This window comes from Anarhichas minor, unplaced genomic scaffold, assembly GCF_050575085.1.
Source record: "Anarhichas minor isolate MPS153535 unplaced genomic scaffold, ASM5057508v1 ptg000055l, whole genome shotgun sequence".
In the NCBI taxonomy this organism is placed as follows: domain Eukaryota; kingdom Metazoa; phylum Chordata; class Actinopteri; order Perciformes; family Anarhichadidae; genus Anarhichas; species Anarhichas minor.
The window spans coordinates 871,518-892,251 of record NW_027466501.1 but is presented as its reverse complement, the minus strand read 5'-3'; the positions used below and the strand labels follow the sequence as shown (position 1 = coordinate 892,251).

At 43.2% G+C, this 20,734-nt stretch overlaps 1 protein-coding gene across 1 annotated transcript; it reads right to left on the bottom strand.

The window, feature by feature from the left end:
* Window positions 1-1,381: 1,381 nt before the first annotated feature.
* Window positions 1,382-14,030, bottom strand: LOC142931861 (NXPE family member 3-like). The gene is made up of 6 exons (XM_076075977.1): window positions 13,929-14,030; window positions 12,857-13,300; window positions 11,150-11,448; window positions 4,099-4,169; window positions 2,018-2,221; window positions 1,382-1,935 (listed from the first exon to the last, which is right to left on the bottom strand). Exons 1-6 carry the CDS (start codon window positions 14,028-14,030, stop codon window positions 1,382-1,384), a joined length of 1,674 nt encoding a protein of 557 aa, XP_075932092.1.
* Window positions 14,031-20,734: the final 6,704 nt, after the last annotated feature.

Sequence of the window (20,734 nt, the reverse complement as noted above, 5' to 3'; positions counted from 1 at the left end):
TTAGCCATTCTACCGTTTGAGCCCTAAAGAGGTCAAACCATCCATGCTACTCAGCAGATTGGATTCAGTTTCAAATACACATTTTTGTTAAAGCATGTAGCAGTTAGGTTTTCAATTAAAGTGTTTACATTTAAGCTTTTCTATTTTCCATTCTAGGATTTAAAATTTCACTTTTCATTTTCAAATTGCAATTTCACATTATCAATTAATTTTTTCAGTTTTTTTAACATTTTAACATTTCCTGATTAAAATGGAAATGAACACAAAAAATTTGTATTTGTTGTGCTTCATTTCTTTGTTTGATTTGATTCAATTTAGACACTTTAAGTCTTCCATACTTCACAGGAATATGTTGTGCAAATTACAAGAAAGGCCCATGCTCATAGGACTCAAATCTTAGTGGCCATTATTGCTTCTTTATGGACTAATTATCTGTCTGTACTACTGTCAGGATACAGTGACAGTTTAAGCAAATATGACAAAAGCGTCATATTTATTCAAGTTAATGACTGTACCTTTTAATACTGGACGCAAGAGCTAAATCATAAGTTTAAAAATAAGTTTTTACTTTACTTTGTTTAGCTTTCTTATGCTTGACTGATTTTATAAATGAAAGTCCACATACAGAGCAGTTTGCAAAGGCTAAATGCATTTATTCCATTATGAAACACCTGAGCATAAATACATACATTAAAGATATTTGTTTGCAGAACCCCTGATTTGTCTATTTTTTTAATTCCTAATAGAAAATCACACTAATTGATTAACAATGAGTAGCTACACTTTATTACTACGTGAGGACTTTTCTGTCAAATATGTGTGGCATCAATACCCTTAAAAACTCAATATCAAAAGACGGCATCATGTAAAAATATTACTGTTACATTATGAAAATAATCTTGTTTTCTGTTCTTTTGAGCCATAAAACACATTCATTTTTCTTGAGGGAGACTTTCATAAATATATGGCTGTTAAGGTAAGGGTATAGATTAATATTAAGGCGTTTATTATACATTTCCAAAAACAAGGGAATCACTCTGCTAGATAACAACAGTATCTGGAGTATATGTTATATTGAGACAAATATACAGGTTTTGTTAAAGTCACGGTCAGAAAGAATTTAAAGGTGGCTGTACTCAGAAAGCAAAGCAAAAAGAGATATACAGTGTTAATTAGTGGGCTTACGAAGTGCTGGAAGCTGGATGTTGTTACCTTTCAACATAGCTAGGCTAGCTATTACCTTTCACAGCAGCTGGATTTGTGTGATGTCACGGGATCACACGAGAATTGGAAAAATGCAGAACTTGGTGGAAACACAGAGATAACATGTAAACTCAATGTGTGCTTAAATCCACATTCCTCTCCCCCAAGACACAAACATCTAGTCACTATTTTGAGGACATATGTAGGACAATAGATGGTTTATCATATTCCTAATAATGGGAGGTGGTGGGTGGATGTTATGTGGCAGATGGTGGGCAAGGGTCATTTCCCAGGCATCAATCAGATGGACATTCAGTCCTTTGAACATGGCTCTGAGCACCTTACCATGCTGCAGCGAGAACCAGTCACTATTGGTTAGCGACACAAAAAGGTCTAAATATCTGGGGTTTGTGGTCCGGATGACGACCAGCGTGCCTGGAGCCCTTTCCAGCAGCCGCACCACCGCCCTGCGGATGCTCTGCAGCCTCCTGATGTAGATCTCCATGGGGAAAGAGCCGAAGTGAGCCCAGATGCCAAAAACTACGACAGTGTTGGGGCCTCCCACTAAGTCATCTAATTCATTAGCAATGTAACGAAGCTCTCTAGTTGAGATGGGGTAATATTGGATAGGAGGACCGTGGCAGCGGTACGTCATGAAGATGTTGTTTGCATAGTCCAAGGACATGTCAGGTCCAGTTCTCCTCAAGCTGTGCAGGTCAAACTCCTTAAGACCTGAAAGTATGACAGGGGGAACACATTAAGCTGCAGTGGGAACAAAATCATTTGTTGCCAGAAATCCCTGTGGATCAGTTACCTGGCAGAGTTGCGTCGAAGAATTCAAACCACTGCCTGATGGTGGAGTCTCCATACATGTGGACCACCTTGCCTTTCAGACACTGACTGATGGCAGATGCGTTGAATTCGCGGACTGTGGTGCCACCTAGTGCTCGCCACACACCCTGGTAGTAATAACCAGAGGGTCCAGATGTCACAGTGCTGCTCTTCACCTGTGGTTGACCTGAGAGGAAGTTAAAGAATAAGTTATCCCATTTAAAAACAATACCAAAGTATAAAGTGATTGTATGAACCTCTTAAGTACTATCCTTACTCCTGAGAAACTATAAACACTGCTGACAACTGAAGCCACATTCATGAACTTTTAGCCTAGAGCTCCATGCTCCCACCATTCTTTTGAAATTGGGCTGAATACTGTTAATCTATCTTCAGGGACCCCCAGAGTCAGGGATCCCCACTGACTCTGTCATCCCCAGGACAATTTCCTACCGGTCACTCCCCTGCACATCCCTTCTAGGTTCTTATTTAAATACACTCTCCACTTTTACATTACACTTACGTCTCACTTGTTTATAATCCTGTTATCTGTTCGTTTGTGCACTTTATGTTATTTTTCACTTTATTTTATTTTATATTTTTCTGTAAATTTGAATGTTTCTACTTTGCACTGTGTTGATTGTTGTTGATTGTTAAATGTTATGCATTTCCCGTCATGTCAAATTCCTTGTATGTTCAACATACCATGCCAATAAACGATTCTGATTCTGATTCAGGAGAACCCTACCCAGAAGAATGTAGTACGCTTTTTCTGAACTTTCTCTTACCTTTCTTCGTACGGTAAACTCGTATGAGTGTGCCACAACAGATTCAGCAAACGCTCCTAACTTCAGATAACTGTGTCAATGACCAGTGTAAACATGATGAATGCCACCTATGCATAAATGAGTGCATTCATGAGAATTATAAATTAGCATTGTAACCCCACTAAAAGATCCATAAAGAAAAGTCTCTAATTTTTAACAGAGTGAGCAGCGGAATTAAAGGACCTGCTAAAGTCAAGGGATAGGAAACACTAAAGATTGATCTCATTGCCGTGTCACCTGAGGGTCGCACTGTGACTGAAATAAAGAAAGTATGAGATGGTCATATACTGTAGATATTGGAGTTACACAATAGCATCAAAAGCCAGTACAAATGAATGATGATATAGATAGGCTGAATACATTTAGAACTATATTAGCCTATAATTTGAAATTGCAGAGTAAAATGTTAGCATCATTATTAAGTGTAATTTACATAGGTATCTCTGTCAGGATCCTGTCTGACCCATTGTGTGTTAACCTCTGTTTCCCCCCAATCTCCTCTCCTCATGTGTCTGTCATTCCCCTGTTTGTTTTGTTATGCCATGTGCTTGGTGTTGTTTTCTCGGGCCTGCCTCCAGACACCTCCCATTGCCACAACCCTGATTGATGCACAGCTACGGACAATTTGGCTCGTTATCCGGCAGTATATCGACCCTGGTCTTGCAGGCCTGGGTCGTCAGTCCGTATTGTCTTCGGCCTCGGTAGCCTCCGCCGCCGTTCTGTAAATTGAACCCCATTGTCTATTCCGGGACTAATCTCTCTCCTCTCTGCTACGGGTGTAGAGTACTGGTCGATCTGCGTACTCTCCGGTGTCGAGCCACGGGACATCACACCTTCGATCTGCCTACCCTCTGGTGTCGAGCCACGGGACTCACACCGTCGATCTGCCTGCCCTCCGGTGTCGGACCACGGGCTCGACACCTTCCTGTCCTCTTTATTCTGGCAAAATAAAATCTGTTATACCGGACTCTGTCTCCTGTGGTCTTGCTATTGGGTCCTAACCGTGAACTCCCGTGACAATTTCAGACTCAATCTTGACTGTTATGACAGGTCTTGACCACTGTTGAAAGTGGCTAAGACTCCTAAATCCCTCGTACAAACCACTAAAGAACAAATCTGTTTGTACAAGTGGTTCTTGCATGAGGACCATTGTCTGAAACGCATTTTGTTTTGAATTATTGTTATTGGCAGTTGTGGCACTAACAGTAATAAATTAAAATGCAATATCATGCTTTACCTTCTTTTTGTGGCAACACGGTGACATTAGCAGGTCCTGAAGCCCGAATGTAGACTTTCAAGTTAACACCGCTGAAGAAAAGCACACATAGTATATCTCTTAAAAACACTTCAACATTAAGGACATAGATACAAAAGAACAAACATTTGAAATCATTGAATCAAACTCAAGCATAAAAATGGGAAACAACTGCTAATAAGTTCATTCAAGATCACACAAATCTTAACGGCAAATCCACTTTGTAAGTTCAATGGCACTAATTAAAATGTTCATGTAAGCAATGGTTCCAATAACTGTATAACGTGCAAGGTGCCACTCGCAGTGATGAAACCAAATATAATGATTACTATCTACACAGAATGTTTTAGCATCTTTCATTTCATAGTTTTGGTTTTATGGCCGGCAAACTAAACTGATTTGGTTGAGTCTCATTGTTCTCATCAACATATTTTACTGATGCAGTAGGCAGAGGGGGGGGTGTACTCTGAGAAGAACATTAAGTGATAAGATATTTACTTTAAGCAAAAAACTAATTTATTGTTCAGTACCACTTGTTCAGTATTTCAGCTCTAGTTGAACAGCTGGCTGGTTGGCTTTATTATTTTTTTCAATCAATATTATTATTATTTAGACAAAATCCATTGAGACAGAGGTCTCATTTTCAAAAGTTTTAGTCATATAAAAACAAAGATAGCAAGAGTAGCGAGAACCATCGGCTCTACAAAAGAAAGTGATTAGTTTTCATTGAACCCTGTTACTGTATAGCTTAATATTAACTTCCACTGTTACTCTACAGCTGTTACAATTGTGGCCCATCTTCTATTTGCAATTAATATGCATTCAATCCAGTTCAATTATTTAAATGAAAATGATAATCTACTCTGGCTAAAGTAGCTTATCAAGAGTAAAATAATAGCTGTGACCTCTGCATTAGCAACCCGCTGAAATGAAGGTACAGGCTCCTTAACACTCTCTCTCATTATTTCAGGGCCCTTGAGAACAACTGTACGTGGGATTGGAAGTACACTGGCTGTGGTCATTACAGTGAACAGTGTCTGGCAGTGTGATGAGAGGACACGTGAGCCCTTGCTGCTGTACTTTATCTCCTTGGAGCAGAGGCTCCATTTAGCATACCCTGCCTTATCAATGTATTTAAAATACTGTGACAACGGGAAGCTGTACTGCTCTCCCGTCACGTTTGTTTAGACCTCCACCTTTATCCATGCCCAGCTCCACTCACATCTCAGCCCTGAATCAAGCTGCGCAACACAAACAGCATCCTCTTCTTTAAGCTCTTTGACCACATCCTCCTATCAGTATCTGGGCCTTATGTTTCGTGGTCATAAAAGTTATTATGACCACGAAATCGCCTCATTCTACTTTGTGTTAAAAAAACAACCTGCAACCAGATCCGCCGGTCCATCCATCCATCCATTTTCCTCCGCTTATCCGGGGTCGGGTCGCGGTGGCAACAGGCCAAGTAGGCTGACCCAGACTTCCCTCTCACCGGCAACATGTTCCAGCTCATTCTGGGGGATCCCAAGGCGTTCCCAGGACAGCTGGGAGATGTAATCCCTCCAGCGTGTTCTGGGTCTTCCCCGGGGTCTCTTCCCAGTTGGACGTGCCTGGAAAACCTCCAGTGGGAGGCGTCCAGGAGGCATCCTAATTAGATGCCGGAACCACCTCAGCTGACTCCTTTCGACGCGAAGGAGTAGAGGCTCGACTCCAAGCTCCCTCCTGATGACCGAGCTCCTTACCCTATCTCTAAGGCTGAGCCCGGCCACCCTACGGAGGAAGCTCATTTCGGCCGCTTGTAGCCGCGACCTTGTCCTTTCGGTCACGACCCAGAGTTCGTGACCATAGGTGAGGGTAGGAACGTAGACCGAGTGGTAAATTGAGAGCTTTGCCTTCCGGCTCAGCTCCCTCTTCACCAAGACGGTCCGGTGCAGCGCCTGCTTTACTGCTGCAGCCGCACTGATCCGTCTGTCGATCTCCCGCTCCATCTTACCCTCACTCGTGAACAAGACCCCGAGATACTTGAACTCCTTCGCTTGAGGTAGGCACTCCGTCCCCACCTGGAGGGAGCAATCTACCGGTTTCCGGCAGAGCACCATGGCCTCAGATTTGGAGGTGCTAACTCTCATCCCCGCCGCTTCACACTCGGCTGCAAACCGCCCAAGTGAATGCTGGAGGTCACGATCCAAGGAGGCTAACAGGACCACATCATCTGCAAACAGCAGAGAGGCGACCCGAGACCCCCGAACCTGACGTTCTCCACCCCCAGGCTGTGCCTAGATATCCTGTCCTTGAAAGTCACGAACAGGACCGGAGACAAAGGGCAGCCCTGGCGGACGCCAACACCCACCGGGAACGTGTCTGACTTATTGCCGAGAATGCGGACACAGCTCCTACTGCAGTCGTACAGAGACCGGATCGCCCGTTGTAATGGGTCCGGCACCCCATACTCCCGCAGCACCCCCCACAAGAACCCCGGAGGGACCCGGTCGAAAGCCTTCTCCAAGTCCACGAAGCACATGTAGACTGGTTGGGCAAACTCCCAGAACCCCTCCAGTAGTCTTGCGAGGGTAAAGAGCTGGTCCACTGTTCCACGGCCGGGACGGAATCCGCATTGCTCCTCTTGAATCTGAGGTTCGACAAACGGTCGAAGCCTCCTTTCCAGCACCCTGGCATAAGCCTTCCCCGGGAGGCTGAGTAGTGTGATACCCCGGTAATTCGAGCACACTCTCCGGTCCCCCTTTTTGAAAATGGGAACCACCACCCCAGTCTGCCAGTCCACGGGGACTGATCCCGACCCCCATGCGACATTGAAGAGGCCTGTCAGCCAGGACAGCCCAACTATGTCCAGCACTTTCAGCATCTCAGGGCGGATCTCATCCACCCACGGCGCCTTGCCACCAAGGAGCTTTTTGACTACCTCAGCGGCCTCTGCCAGGGATATGGGTGAGCCTCCCCCTAGATCTTCAGGCGTTGCCTCCTCTGCAGAGGACATGTTGGTCGGGTTTAGGAGTTCCTCAAAGTGCTGTTTCCACCGCCCGACGATGTCCCCTGTCCGGGTCAGCAGTTCCCCCCCCCCCCCCCTGCTGAGAACAGCCTGGGATAAGCCCTGCTTTCCCTTCCTGAGCCGTCGGATGGTTTGCCAGAACCTCCTTGAGGCCAACCGAAAGTCCTTCTCCATGGCCTCCCCGAACTCCTCCCATGCCCGAGTTTTAGCATTCGCGACCACCGCAGCTGCAGCCCTTCTGGCCTGCCGGTACCTGTCAGCTGCTTCGGGAGACCCCTGGGCCAACCAGGCCTTGAAGGTCTCCTTCTTCAGCTTGACGGCTTCCCTCACCTCCGGTGTCCACCACCGGGTTCTCAGGTTGCCGCCACGACAGGCACCGATGACCTTCCGGCCACAGCTCCTAGCGGCCGCGTCCACAATAGAGGCTTTGAACATGGTCCATTCGGATTCCATGTCCCCAACCTCCCTCGGGATGTGTGAGAAATTCTTCCAGAGGTGGGAGTTAAAGACCTCCCGGACAGGGTCCTCCGCCAGACGTTCCCAGTTCACCCTCACTACACGTTTGGGCTTGCCGGGTCTTTCCAACCGGTTCCCCTGCCATCTGATCCAACTCACCACCAGGTGGTGATCAGTTGACAGCTCTGCTCCTCTCTTCACCCGAGTGTCCAAGACATACGGCCGCAAATCAAATGATACGATTACAAAGTCGATCATTGATCTCCGGCCTAAGGTGTTCTAGTACCAGGTACACTTATGAGCCACCTTATGTTCGAACATGGTGTTCGTTATGGCCAAACCGTGGCAAGCACATAAGTCCAATAACGAGACGCCATTCAGGTTCAGATCGGGCAAGCCGTTCCTCCCAATCACCCCCCGCCAGGTTTCTCCGTCATTGCCCACGTGAGCATTGAAGTCCCCCAGGAGAACTATGGAGTCGGTAGGCAGCGCCTTTCCAGGACCCCTCCCACCGACTCCAAGAAGGCCGGATACTCTGAACTGCTGTTTGGTGCATAAGCACAAACCACAGTCAGAGCCTTGCTCCCCGCAACCCGTAGGCGCATGGAGGCGACCCTCTCGTTCTCCGGGGAGAACTCCAACACAGCGGCGCTCAGCCGGGGGCTCGTGAGTATCCCCACTCCCGCCCGGCGCCTCTCACCCTGGGCAACTCCGGAAAAGGACAAAGTCCAACCTCTCTCCAGGAGCTTGGTTCCAGAGCCAGCGCTGTGTGTGGAGGTGAGTCCAACTATATCTAGCTGGTATCGCTCCACCTCCTGCACCAGCTCTGGCTCTTTCCCCGCTAGCGAGGTGACGTTCCACGTCCCTAGAGCTAGTCTATGCTGCCGGCGATCGGCTCGCCCAGGCCTCCCGCCTGACCCGCAGCCCGGTCTGCATGCTTGTCCCTGCGGGTGGTGGGTCCACAGGGTGGCTGCTCCATGGTGTTTATTCGGGCGAAGGCCCGGCCACCAGACACTCGCCGACGAGCTCCCCTCCTGGGTCTGGCTCCGGGAGGGTGCCCCGGTTTCCCTGGTCCGGGCGAGGTGGCTGAAGTACGTGGGCTACTTATCATTAGGGTCGTTTGAACCGCTCTTAGTCTGGGCTCTCCCACGAGACCTGTTTGCCTTGGGAGACCCTACCAGGGGCTAATGCCCCGGACAACATAGCTCCCAGGATCACTGAGCCACTCAAACTCCTCCACCACGTTAAGGTGGCGATTCGCGGAGGAGTCAGGGCGGATCTCATCCACCCCCGGCGCCTTGCCACCAAGGAGCTTTTTGACTACCTCAGCGGCCTCTGGCAGGGATATGGGTGAGCCGGTGTTCCGGTTTAATGTTAATGAGTGACCGCGTGAACTGAACCGGAACACGGCCCCCCACGTGCATGTTTCACCACGTTACAGTCATGCAGTGGCCGTTAGCCTTAACCCAGCAAGTCTGAACTGTAACGGAACATAGCGGAACTTAAACTTTAACGCCAATACAATCCACTAACGTTAACGCTAACCTGATATCAAGCTGACTAGCTTTCCATGAAGACGTGGAGACATCTTAACGCTGATTGGCCAAGACTCAACACGTCACATCAAAGATGTTTTATTGCGAAGATCACGACATCACCTTTTCTCCTTGTCTCACTCCAATCTGAGAAACGCCCCCCCCCCCCCCCCCCCCCCCCCTCCCTAAAAAAAAATCTACGGATCTACCCGAGATGACATATTTCGATTCAAAATGGCGAATTTCGCCGAAAAGCGACAAGTTTGCAGGTATGTGAATGTACAAGCTGCTTTTGCTTCATAATGATTGGAACTTTGAATAACGTGGACTTGTGGACTTGGAGAAGGCTTTCGACCGGGTCCCTCTGGGGATTTTGTGGGGGGTGCTGCGGGAGTATGGGGTGCCGGACCCGTTACAACGGGCCATCCGGTCTCTGTACAACTGCAGTAGGAGCTGTGTTCGTATTCTCGGCAATAAGTCAGACACGTTCCCGGTGGGTGTTGGCTTCCGCCAGAGCTGCCCTTTGTCACCGGTCCTGTTCGTGACTTTCATGGACAGGATATCTAGGCACAGACGGTGGGTGGAGAATGCCAGGTTCGGGGGTCTCGGGATCGCCTCTCTGCTGTTTGCAGATGATGTGATCCTGTTGGCCTTCTCGGATCGTGACCTCCAGCATTCACTTGGGCGGTTTGCAGCCGAGTGTGAAGCGGCGGGGATGAGAGTTGGCACCTCCAAATCTGAGGCCATGGTGCTCTGCCTGAAACCGGTGGATTGCTCCCTCCACGTGGGGACGGAGTGCCTATCGCAAGCGAAGGAGTTCAAGTATCTCGGGGTCTTGTTCACGAGTGAGGGTAAGATGGAGCGGGAGATCGACAGGAGGATCGGTGTGGCTGCAGCAGTAAAGCAGGCGCTGCACCGGACCGTCTACCGGTCGGTCTACGTTCCGACCCTCACCTATGGTCACGAACTCTGGGTCGTGACCGAAAGAACAAGGTCACGGCTACAAGCGGCCGGAATGAGTAGGATGAGTAGGATGGCCAGGCTCAGTCTTAGAGATAGGGTAAGGAGCTCGGATATCAGGAGGGGACTTGGAGTTGAGCCGCTACTCCTTCGCGTCGAAAGGAGTCAGCTGAGGTGGTTCAGGCATCCAATCAGGATGCCTCCTGGGCGCCTCCTACTGGAGGTTTTCCCGGCACACCCAACTGGGAGGAGACCCCGGGGAAGACCCAGAACACACTGGAGGGATTACATCTCCCAGCTGGCCTGGGAATGCCTCGGGATCCCCCAGAATGAGCTGGAAAATGTTGCCAGGGAGAGGGAAGTCTGGGTCAGCCTGCTTGGCTTGCTGCCACCGCGACCTGACCCCGGATAAGCGGTAGAAAATGGATGGATGGATGGAACTTTGAATAACAACATACCTGGCTATACAGGAACAGTGTTGTACCTTAATGTCCTTAACTTTCACTTCTACACTGTCATCTGTAGGCTTTAGCTTATATATTTATCTTGTTAAGCTGTTTTTACTGCTGATTCACTTTGCATCCTGATACATCCTTAAAGCACATATTGCAAAAATTAGATATTATGTATTCAGTGAGTGCAGTTAGTGACGGTGTGGGCTCCATGGTAGCTCTGACATTTTGAGTATCAGCAGGGGGCGGGCTAAGTGAAGGGTCAATTGTGCACTACCAACCACTAAACAGCAGACAGACAATGTTAGTGACCAGCAGGTTGAATATAGCGCCACATTTAGATTAAGGCAGATATTTCCTTCTGGAGTTGGTGAAGAGCAAAATACAGCTAAAAGGAGTTTAATTTTAGACACAACTCCAAATGAATGCTAATGTGTCTCCATGTCAACTGGTGTTAAATAGGCCAGTGTTTGCTCACATTTTAGCCATATCTACTTTACAACGTGATCATATGTTCATGCATATAGTTACAAACTTCTGAAACATTCCACCAAGGAGATACAAAGGTAACACTGGATGTACGTATTTAGAAGTCACACAAAATTTCAGTCTCTCTGCTCCCTCACCTTTGAAAGAGCTTCCCCTCATTGGCATTGAGGAGGTTTCCTTTGGATCCTGCCCTGAAATGGTTGATCCTGGCATCACAGCTCAGGTTCTTTGGCTTGTAGCAGAACCACGGCTCGCCTGTACGGAGGTCAGTGTAGTTGCACAGCGGCTGCTGGGTTGGCCTTAGGCAGACGTCACAGAGGGTGGTTTCAGAGAGTGAGCCTGAGCGGAAGAGGCTCTTGAAGTACATCCTGTAGGGCTGTTCTCTGTTCAGCCTGTTCAGCACTGAGATGGCCTCACCAGGGTGAACCAGAGTCACCTGATGGGATAGAGAACCAGAGTTTTCACCAAGTCCAATCATGGTCAGTCATATCAATTAACATTCATAAAGATTCATGTCTTCAAATTCTACACCAGATTGACATCAGACAATAATCTCTGGAGAATTGTCTATTCATCTAAACCCTTCCCTGAACATCGATTGTCCAATCAAAGCTTAGCAACAGTACCTAGCCATGGCAGGTCTGTCAAGGTCTAAACATGTTGAAGTGGTGTGCATGGGACTGTAGCAGGAGAGATACTCTGCATGTCAAGTGTTTAGAGAGGGAGTTGTCTTTTTGTGAACTTGATCAAAACTAAAAAACACAAGAGAAACAGTTCTATAAATTAAGGGAATTAATTCTGTTTGTCTGCTTTCATGTAATCTGCTAATTTTAGCATGAACATCTGACCAACTGGCTACCTTCATAACCTGACAACCATCATGACATAATAGCCTAGCCTTACTTCCAACACCAAGGAGTATGTAGAGGTTAGGTAAAGATATATTATCTAAAGTTACCTTCAGAACTAGCACATCTACTGTGTAGTATTTCCCCAATATGTGTGAGCCTCCTGGCTGCTGCTTTTCGAGACTAAATTGACGTTGGCAGTGCTGTTTCATTGGATTTAAAACCCCGGCCAATCTTGATATCTGAGACGTTATGTGCACCATCCACATCAGCCAAACAGGATTATGTTAGCAATAGAATTATGCTATACATTTTCCCATCATAACACTAGGACTACCTAGGTAGCTAATCTGCTAGTGACAGTTTGTAGATGAAAAAAAATCTACAATCCTGAGAACCTGCTTTTGTCTGAAATGACTGAGATTTTGAGTGTTACATCTGTCCCTGTTAGCTGAACAAACTGCATTTGTGCCGTGCGAGAAGTGGAAGTTAACAGGCATGGCAACAGTTAGGGCAGGGCTTTGTGAACAATGAATTATGATATTAAAAACACTTACCGTATTTTCCGCACTATAAGGCGCACTTAAAAGCCTTTAATTTTCTCAAAAAACGACAGTGCGCCTTGTAATCCGGAGCGCCTTATATATGGATCAATTGGTTAATTGGTTGATCCATACTGGTTGTACACGGCGCTCTGTCAAAATGTTTCAGTACGACTGGTAAACTACAAAGCCGCACCGCGGTAAACACCGGTACTGTGCTTACTCCTAGTCCAACACCACTTGTGTGTATAAAGACCCCAAAATGGCACCTTTCAAGAGACACGCTTACGACGCTATTCTATTCTATGCGCCTTATAATCCGGTGCGCCCTATATATAAAAACAGTTCTAAAATAGGCCATTCATTGAAGGTGCGCCTTATAATCCGGTGCGCTTTATAGTGCGGAAAATACGGTACAATAACATTACATTAAACATCATGGTTTTAGCATCACCTTAACCTGTGCGTCTCCTTCCCAGGATAAAGAGAATACAGCAGAGTAGCTCCCATTCAGATGATCCACCACTTGCCCAACCACACCTGCTTCAAGCTTCCGGTTGTGCAGCCGGGCAAATAGGAAGTCCCCCCCAGACTTCTTGGGACGACCCTGGAAGTCAGAGGTTAGTATCATGACCTCCAGCTGATCCCCAACATGCCACTGTCCCCCTTTCCTCCCTCGTAGAATGGTGAAGGTGCTGTGGGCTGGATCACTGGTCTGCTCCAGGAAAATAGGACCTGACAAAAGTGGAGTTTCAGGCCAAGCAGTGGAGTCTAGTATGAGATATTCCTCCAGAGCGTCCTCAGGGGACAGTGGCTTGAAGGTGCAGAAGCTGCGAATCTCATTAGGGTGAGTGGAGACTCTCGGCATGATGATGGTTGAGTTGAATTTAGGCTGAAACTGGCAGGGGATGGAGAGAGATGGTGTCAAAGATACATCAAGCATATGCACTGAAAAAAGAGTAAAATAGCCAAAAATGTAATCTTTCAAGAACAACTGTTCTTAACATTAACCCAGGGGGAAAGTGTCAAGATACTCTTGCTTTCTGTTTTACACAAGGCAAGAAAGTGAATGTTAAATTTGTGCTTTCAAAGTTTTGTTCACTGAAATTCATGTTTTGGGATATTCAGTCAGAGATACAACTCTGACAGATGCAAAAAAAAGGCAGAAAATAGAACCTGTTACAAAAACTTTCATGGGGCTTTTTAAAAACATTATACTTCTGACCCTTTTGTTAAGATGTATGTCTCAGTAAGAACGAATGGGAACCAGTGGGTTGTAACACATGGAGGTTTGGTCTAAAGTATAGAATACTGCCAGCTTTGTCCTTTAACTACAGGAGCTGCTGCTGTCATCAAGTCAAGGTGCAGGATTGAGAGGGGAAATACAATTGAACTCAAATTGTATTTATTTGCAATGAAGAACATTGAAACACACATTTTAAAGCAATATCCAAAAACCTGACTAATATTCAACATTTCAAACAGGGTCCACCCTTCACACGATCCCACTAAAACCAAGTTCTCACCTCCAGAATGTCCATGTGACGTAGCACAAAGATGAAGACAAAGACAGTCAGAAAGAGGAAGAGGGCGCAGAACTCCCTTCTTGTGCAAAATGTGGCCTTCATGATCAGTGATTAGTCTTCACCTTCAGCATCAGTTACTGGATTGAGAAAATATACATCAAAAAAACAAATGGTTATTGACACCTTGTAATGCTGAAGAATAGAACTTGTGAATGAAGAACTTGTTTAAATCTGAACTTAGTTGTGAAATCCTCCCTCTCTATACTAATAGTGTGACATGTTCAGCTTTCAATCTTTAGGACCAAACTAAATCCAGTCACCCAGGAAACTCCTTTGATTGATCATCCGTCAACCAAGGCCACAACCAAAGACAGCATCCCCTCTCTTGCTGTTCAACATGATCCATTCTATCATGTACACTTTGCAACATCATTCAGTCCTTTGTAATCCACATCACCCTCTGCAAAGTAACCCTTCAAACTAATATCTGTTTTCACTCTCATGATACAGATCAGAGGTGCTGGTGTCTTTCTGCTCACTACAGTTTTTCACAGTTGGTTAATGTGGACACATTTTATTTTCAGTTATTTTTGAACTACTACTATGACTAATGACTGAGGTATTTGTTGTATATGTTCCCGATAAGGATCTTGCGGAGCCCGGGAGGGGACATGGAGAAGAAAAGAAAAGTGGGAGTGGTGCATTGTTTTAGCAAACTGAAAGCTTTACCTCATGTCTCGATGGTTCAGAGCATCGCGGCATTAACACAATACACACATCACCACAAAGATAGAGATAATGTGATTCAAGGCTACAGCATGAGGGGCAACATTTGCTAAAAAAGAAAGTTGGAAGGCTCTGATGCTGATGTAATCAGACCACAGCGTCACAGAAAAGCAGAATATATGTTTTTATGGACTGTTGCCAGCAGAGGAATGATGTTTATATGTGTCATAAACCACTTCTATGCCAGGTGTAGCCAGGCGTAGCCAGGCATAGACAGGCATAGCCAGGCGTAGCCAGGGAGCTGGTTATCGGATTTGAAACGTTGCTGCATCAACAACACAGTTATTTGCATCATTAAATCCACTGCAAGATACTAACATTTGGGAGACCATATCAGATATACTTGTACAATATAATACTCAAGCACACATTACCCCAACATAAACATCTGAATCACTGCTGTTAGAGATAATGACAGGGTCAGGTGTAAAGTCTGAGATGATTCAAAGCTAAACACACATAAGATGACACACTGTTTGATTACCAGACAGCAGTGTGGACTTTGCTCAGCTGAGTCTGGACCACAGCCGGCTTGTGAAAGTGGAACAGTATAAAGGACCTCTGCAGTAGGGTTGTCACGATACCAAAATTATGACTTCGATACGATACCTGCCATAAGTATCATGATACCCGATACTTACGATACGATACCAGACTTCGATACAATACCACAAATACGATACGATACTGGTATATTTATCTATAATAGTAATAAATAAAACATCTGTACGGTTCCCTTTCTTACCAGGTTGTTCCTGCCCAGCTTTTTGAACACTTAACAAATGGCATTAATATTAATGTTTAACCTCTTCGCATCTTTTGAGCCTCTCTCATATTTCCGCTGGCTTTCAAACACAGCTGGAAGGGAACTCTGTCTCTGTGTTGCTGCTGACTCTGCTGACATCTGTCTGACTGTCTGTGAGAGACTGCGGTCAAGTCAGATCTCCGTGGTCAACTCAGCAGACACTTAAATTGTAGTGCACCTATACGCTGAAACTTACGGTAAACGCAACCAAACGGCACAGATCGGGAGCGAGCAAAGAACTTTGCAAAGTTAGCGGAAAGATTAACGTGAGACAACTTCCGGTTTTCTACAGACGAACATCCGGTTTTCAGAATAAGATGCCAACAAAGTATACATATTGCATAATGAAATGAGATTAAATGAATTATATTCACATTAAGTATAAAACATGCTACCTGCATCTCCTGAGTTAAAGGGAAAATACACCTAAATTGTGCGTAAAGTGTCTTTATTCTTTGATTTGAGGGTTGCTGGAAGTTAATAATACCTGACTGACGGTCAATTAAGATATTTTACGAAGCAAAAACTCTGAACTGAATTTGTATCTTCAAATGGCACATTTTTTAAATGTTTAAGGTGCTATAAAAATGTTTTTCTCAATAATTCCAGACAATGACTGACATGTATGTGTTGGGAACATCGTTGACTCCACCCATACTGAAAATTAGAAATTTGTACTGTCCTAATTAGGAGATATTTCAAAGTAAATGTCATACATTTGAATCGAGAAAATATCTAATAAATGGATATTTGAAGTGTAATAAAAAGTATTTTCTCAATAAGTCCAGACAATGACTGATATACATGTGTTGAGGACATCGTTGACTCCACCCATACTGAACATTAGACATTTTTACTGTACCAATTAGGAGATATTTCAAATTAAAACTCATACATTTGAATTGAGAAAATATCTAATAAATGGATATTTGAGGTGCTATAAAAAGTATTTTCTCAATAAGTCCAGACAATGACTGATATACATGTGTTGAGGACATCGTTGACTCCACCCATACTGAAAATTTGACATTTTTACTGTACCAATTAGGAGATATTTCAAAGTAAAACTCATACATTTGAATCGAGAAAATATCTAATAAATGGATATTTGAAGTGTAATAAAAAGTATTTTCTCAGTAAGTCCAGACAATGACTAATATACATGTATTGAGGACATCGTTGACTCCACCCATACTGAAAATTAGACATTTCTACTGTACCAATTAGGAGATATTTCAAATTAAAACTCATACATTTGAATTGAGAAAATATCTAATAAATGGATATTTGAAGTGTAATAAAAAGTATTTTCTCAATAAGTCCAGACAATGACTGATATACATGTGTTGAGGACATCGTTGACTCCACCCACACTGAAAATTAGACATTTTTACTGTCCTAATTAAGAGATATTTCAAATGAATAGATTTACAATAGTTACAATAGTTGTTGGAATGCTTAACAGCATTCCAACAACTAGGCTAAGGCTACTCGTGTTAGCTGTCTATGGGTGAGCTTGGGGGTGTTCATGTTTATAATCACATTTGCTTACCTGTCGTTCTTTGAACTCTTTGAAAAGTTGATGCATGTCTCCCCTGCGATCACTCGCTGTGAGTGAGGCTGCCTGTTGCTGTGTGAGCGCTGGGAAGCCCCGCCCCCTTGCAGTCACTGCCTGCAGGCAGCATGACAGGGAGCGGAACAGCGAGTGCGCTCTGATCGCGCTATTTTAAGTCAAGCATCAAAGCATATAATGCATAGATCTATGGTTTCACACAACACAATAATTGATTAAGTATCCCTAGCAACAGACACGAAGTCAGGGATCGGAATACGCATCTCTCCTCTCTGTGTTTGTGAGCCTTGTTCTATCATTTCCCTCTTTTCTTATACTTTCTAATGAGGAATTTGACATTCTCCTGCACAGGGAGTCGTTATCTTCACACACACACACGCCAGGTTGGGGGCCACTGTGTGTGTGGGAGTCCAGCCGTTCTCAGGGACAGAGAAGATGCTGTTCCTGCTTTCCACCTGTTGTTGCTACACAATATCCCACGGACTCACCCGCTTCACAACACATCTAGTTATACGTTTAAGCTAAACCACCTGTGAATCAGAGCTTCATCTTTGTACAGGGAGCGCGTGAGTGCCTCACCCGGAGATTCAAACCTTTACTCTATGACACACGCAACACTATTGCAAATGAACACACACACACACACATAATACTTATACGTTTAATGCCTGTAAATACCGTTAGCATATTTCTACACATCCAAAAAATACATATAACCATATATATATATATATATATATATATATATATATATATATATATATATATATATACACATATAACCATATATATATATATATATATATATATATATATACATTGAACTTCATATCTTAATTTGATTCGTTTTAATTTAGGGAGTTTCAATCTTCCATACTTCACATCAAATAATCTTTTAGCTATTTAGATGGAAGTGACAGTCAGATTTCAAAGGTTAAGAAAAGCTTGAGGACACTATAATCACTTTATGTTCTTTTTTTTTGTTTTTGTTTCAATTTAGGTATGTTAAAGCTTCAACAGAGAAGCTCCTATACTCTTTGCTTATTCTGTGCTCTTTTGGCTCATGGGAGTGGTTAAGAAGAGAAGGCGTCATCAACATGAGATTCTATGTGTATCTTTACCTGTGACAGTGCTGTTTGCTGTCACTACCCTTCAATTCATTTCCTGAAAGTCAAGCACAGAGAACACCGTTTATTGTCAACCTGTGAGATAAAGTGACGGATCACACTGTGATGAACAGAATCTCCAAATGGATCTCTGCTGAGGTAAGACACATGAAACGCTTAAACAAAGTATATATGAAGTTTATTTTATCATGAATCAGCATCAGTAACCATTCTAATATACTGTATTTGTGATATTTGATTTTACTTCTACTACTTCTGTTTTATGTTACTTAATACTTCTGCTCCACTACATTTCAGAGGGAAATTTGTACTTTGTACATTACATTACATTTACTCGACTGTACAGAAGTAGTAGAAGTAAAATAAAATGTCACAAATACAGTATATTAGAATGGTTACTGATGCTGATTCATGATAAAATAAACTTCATATATACTTTGTTTAAGCGTTTCATGTGTCTTACCTCAGCAGAGATCCATTTGGAGATTCTGTTCATCACAGTGTGATCCGTCACTTTATCTCACAGGTTTACAATAAACGGTGTTCTCTGTGCTTGACTTTCAGGAAATTAATTGAAGGGTAGTGACAGCAAACAGCACTGTCACAGCTAAAGATACACATAGAATCTCATGTTGGTGACGCCTTCTCTTCTTAACCACTCCCATGAGCTAAAAGAGCACAGAAAAAGCAAAGAGTAGGGGCTTCTCTGTTGAAGCTTTAACATACCTAAATTGAAACAAATACTAAAAAAAAGAACATAAAGTGATTACAGTGTCCTCAAGCTTTTCTTAACCTTTGAACTCTGACTGTCACTTCCATCTAAATAGCTAAAAGTTGAATTCTTGTGAAGTATGGAAGATTGAAACTCCCTAAATTAAAACAAATCAAATTAAGATATGAAGTTAAATGGATATATATATATATAGTTATATGCATTTTTTGGATAGCTCTGATAATGAAATCGAAAATATTTGGTAAATACCAATTATTCAACTTTTCTTTAAAGACTAAATTAATTATATTTCAAAGTGAAAATCTGCATTGCACTGAAGTGTTGTCCACTCAAGTGCTGTATATTTATGTACAATTTTGAAGTACTTTATCATTGTATGCAACTTTGTACTTCTACTCCACTTAATTTATTTGATATATCTTTAGTTACTCATTACTCTACAGATTAAGATTGTACAACATATGAAAAGCTTACAAAACAATGAATTGCTAAAGATTAAACCCCCGGGTCTGAACCTTTCTGGCTTGTCACCCCCCCCCCCCCACACACACCAAAAGCGGTCACTTTTCAGATGTTTAGCCATTCTACCGTTTGAGCCCTAAAGAGGTCAAACCATCCATGCTACTCAGCAGATTGGATTCAGTTTCAAATACACATTTTTGTTAAAGCATGTAGCAGTTAGGTTTTCAATTAAAGTGTTTACATTTAAGCTTTTCTATTTTCCATTCTAGGATTTAAAATTTCACTTTTCATTTTCAAATTGCAATTTCACATTATCAATTAATTTTTTCAGTTTTTTTAACATTTTAACATTTCCTGATTAAAATGTGTATTTGTTGTGCTTCATTTCTTTGTTTGATTTGATTCAATTTAGACACTTTAAGTCTTCCATACTTCACAGGAATATGTTGTGCAAATTACAAGAAAGGCCCATGCTCATAGGACTCAAATCTTAGTGGCCATTATTGCTTCTTTATGGACTAATTATCTGTCTGTACTACTGTCAGGATACAGTGACAGTTTAAGCAAATATGACAAAAGCGTCATATTTATTCAAGTTAATGACTGTACCTTTTAATACTGGACGCAAGAGCTAAATCATAAGTTTAAAAATAAGTTTTTACTTTACTTTGTTTAGCTTTCTTATGCTTGACTGATTTTATAAATGAAAGTCCACATACAGAGCAGTTTGCAAAGGCTAAATGCATTTATTCCATTATGAAACACCTGAGCATAAATACATACATTAAAGATATTTGTTTGCAGAACCCCTGATTTGTCTATTTTTTTAATTCCTAATAGAAAATCACACTAATTGATTAACAATGAGTAGCTACACTTTATTACTACATGAGGACTTTTCTGTCAAATATGTGTGGCATCAATACCCTTAAAAACTCAATATCAAAAGACGGCATCATGTAAAAATATTACTGTTACATTATGAAAATAATCTTGTTTTCTGTTCTTTTGAGCCATAAAACACATTCATTTTTCTTGAGGGAGACTTTCATAAATATATGGCTGTTAAGGTAAGGGTATAGATTAATATTAAGGTGTTTATTATACATTTCCAAAAACAAGGGAATCACTCTGCTAGATAACAACAGTATCTGGAGTATATGTTATATTGAGACAAATATACAGGTTTTGTTAAAGTCACGGTCAGAAAGAATTTAAAGGTGGCTGTACTCAGAAAGCAAAGCAAAAAGAGATATACAGTGTTAATTAGTGGGCTTACGAAGTGCTGGAAGCTGGATGTTGTTACCTTTCAACATAGCT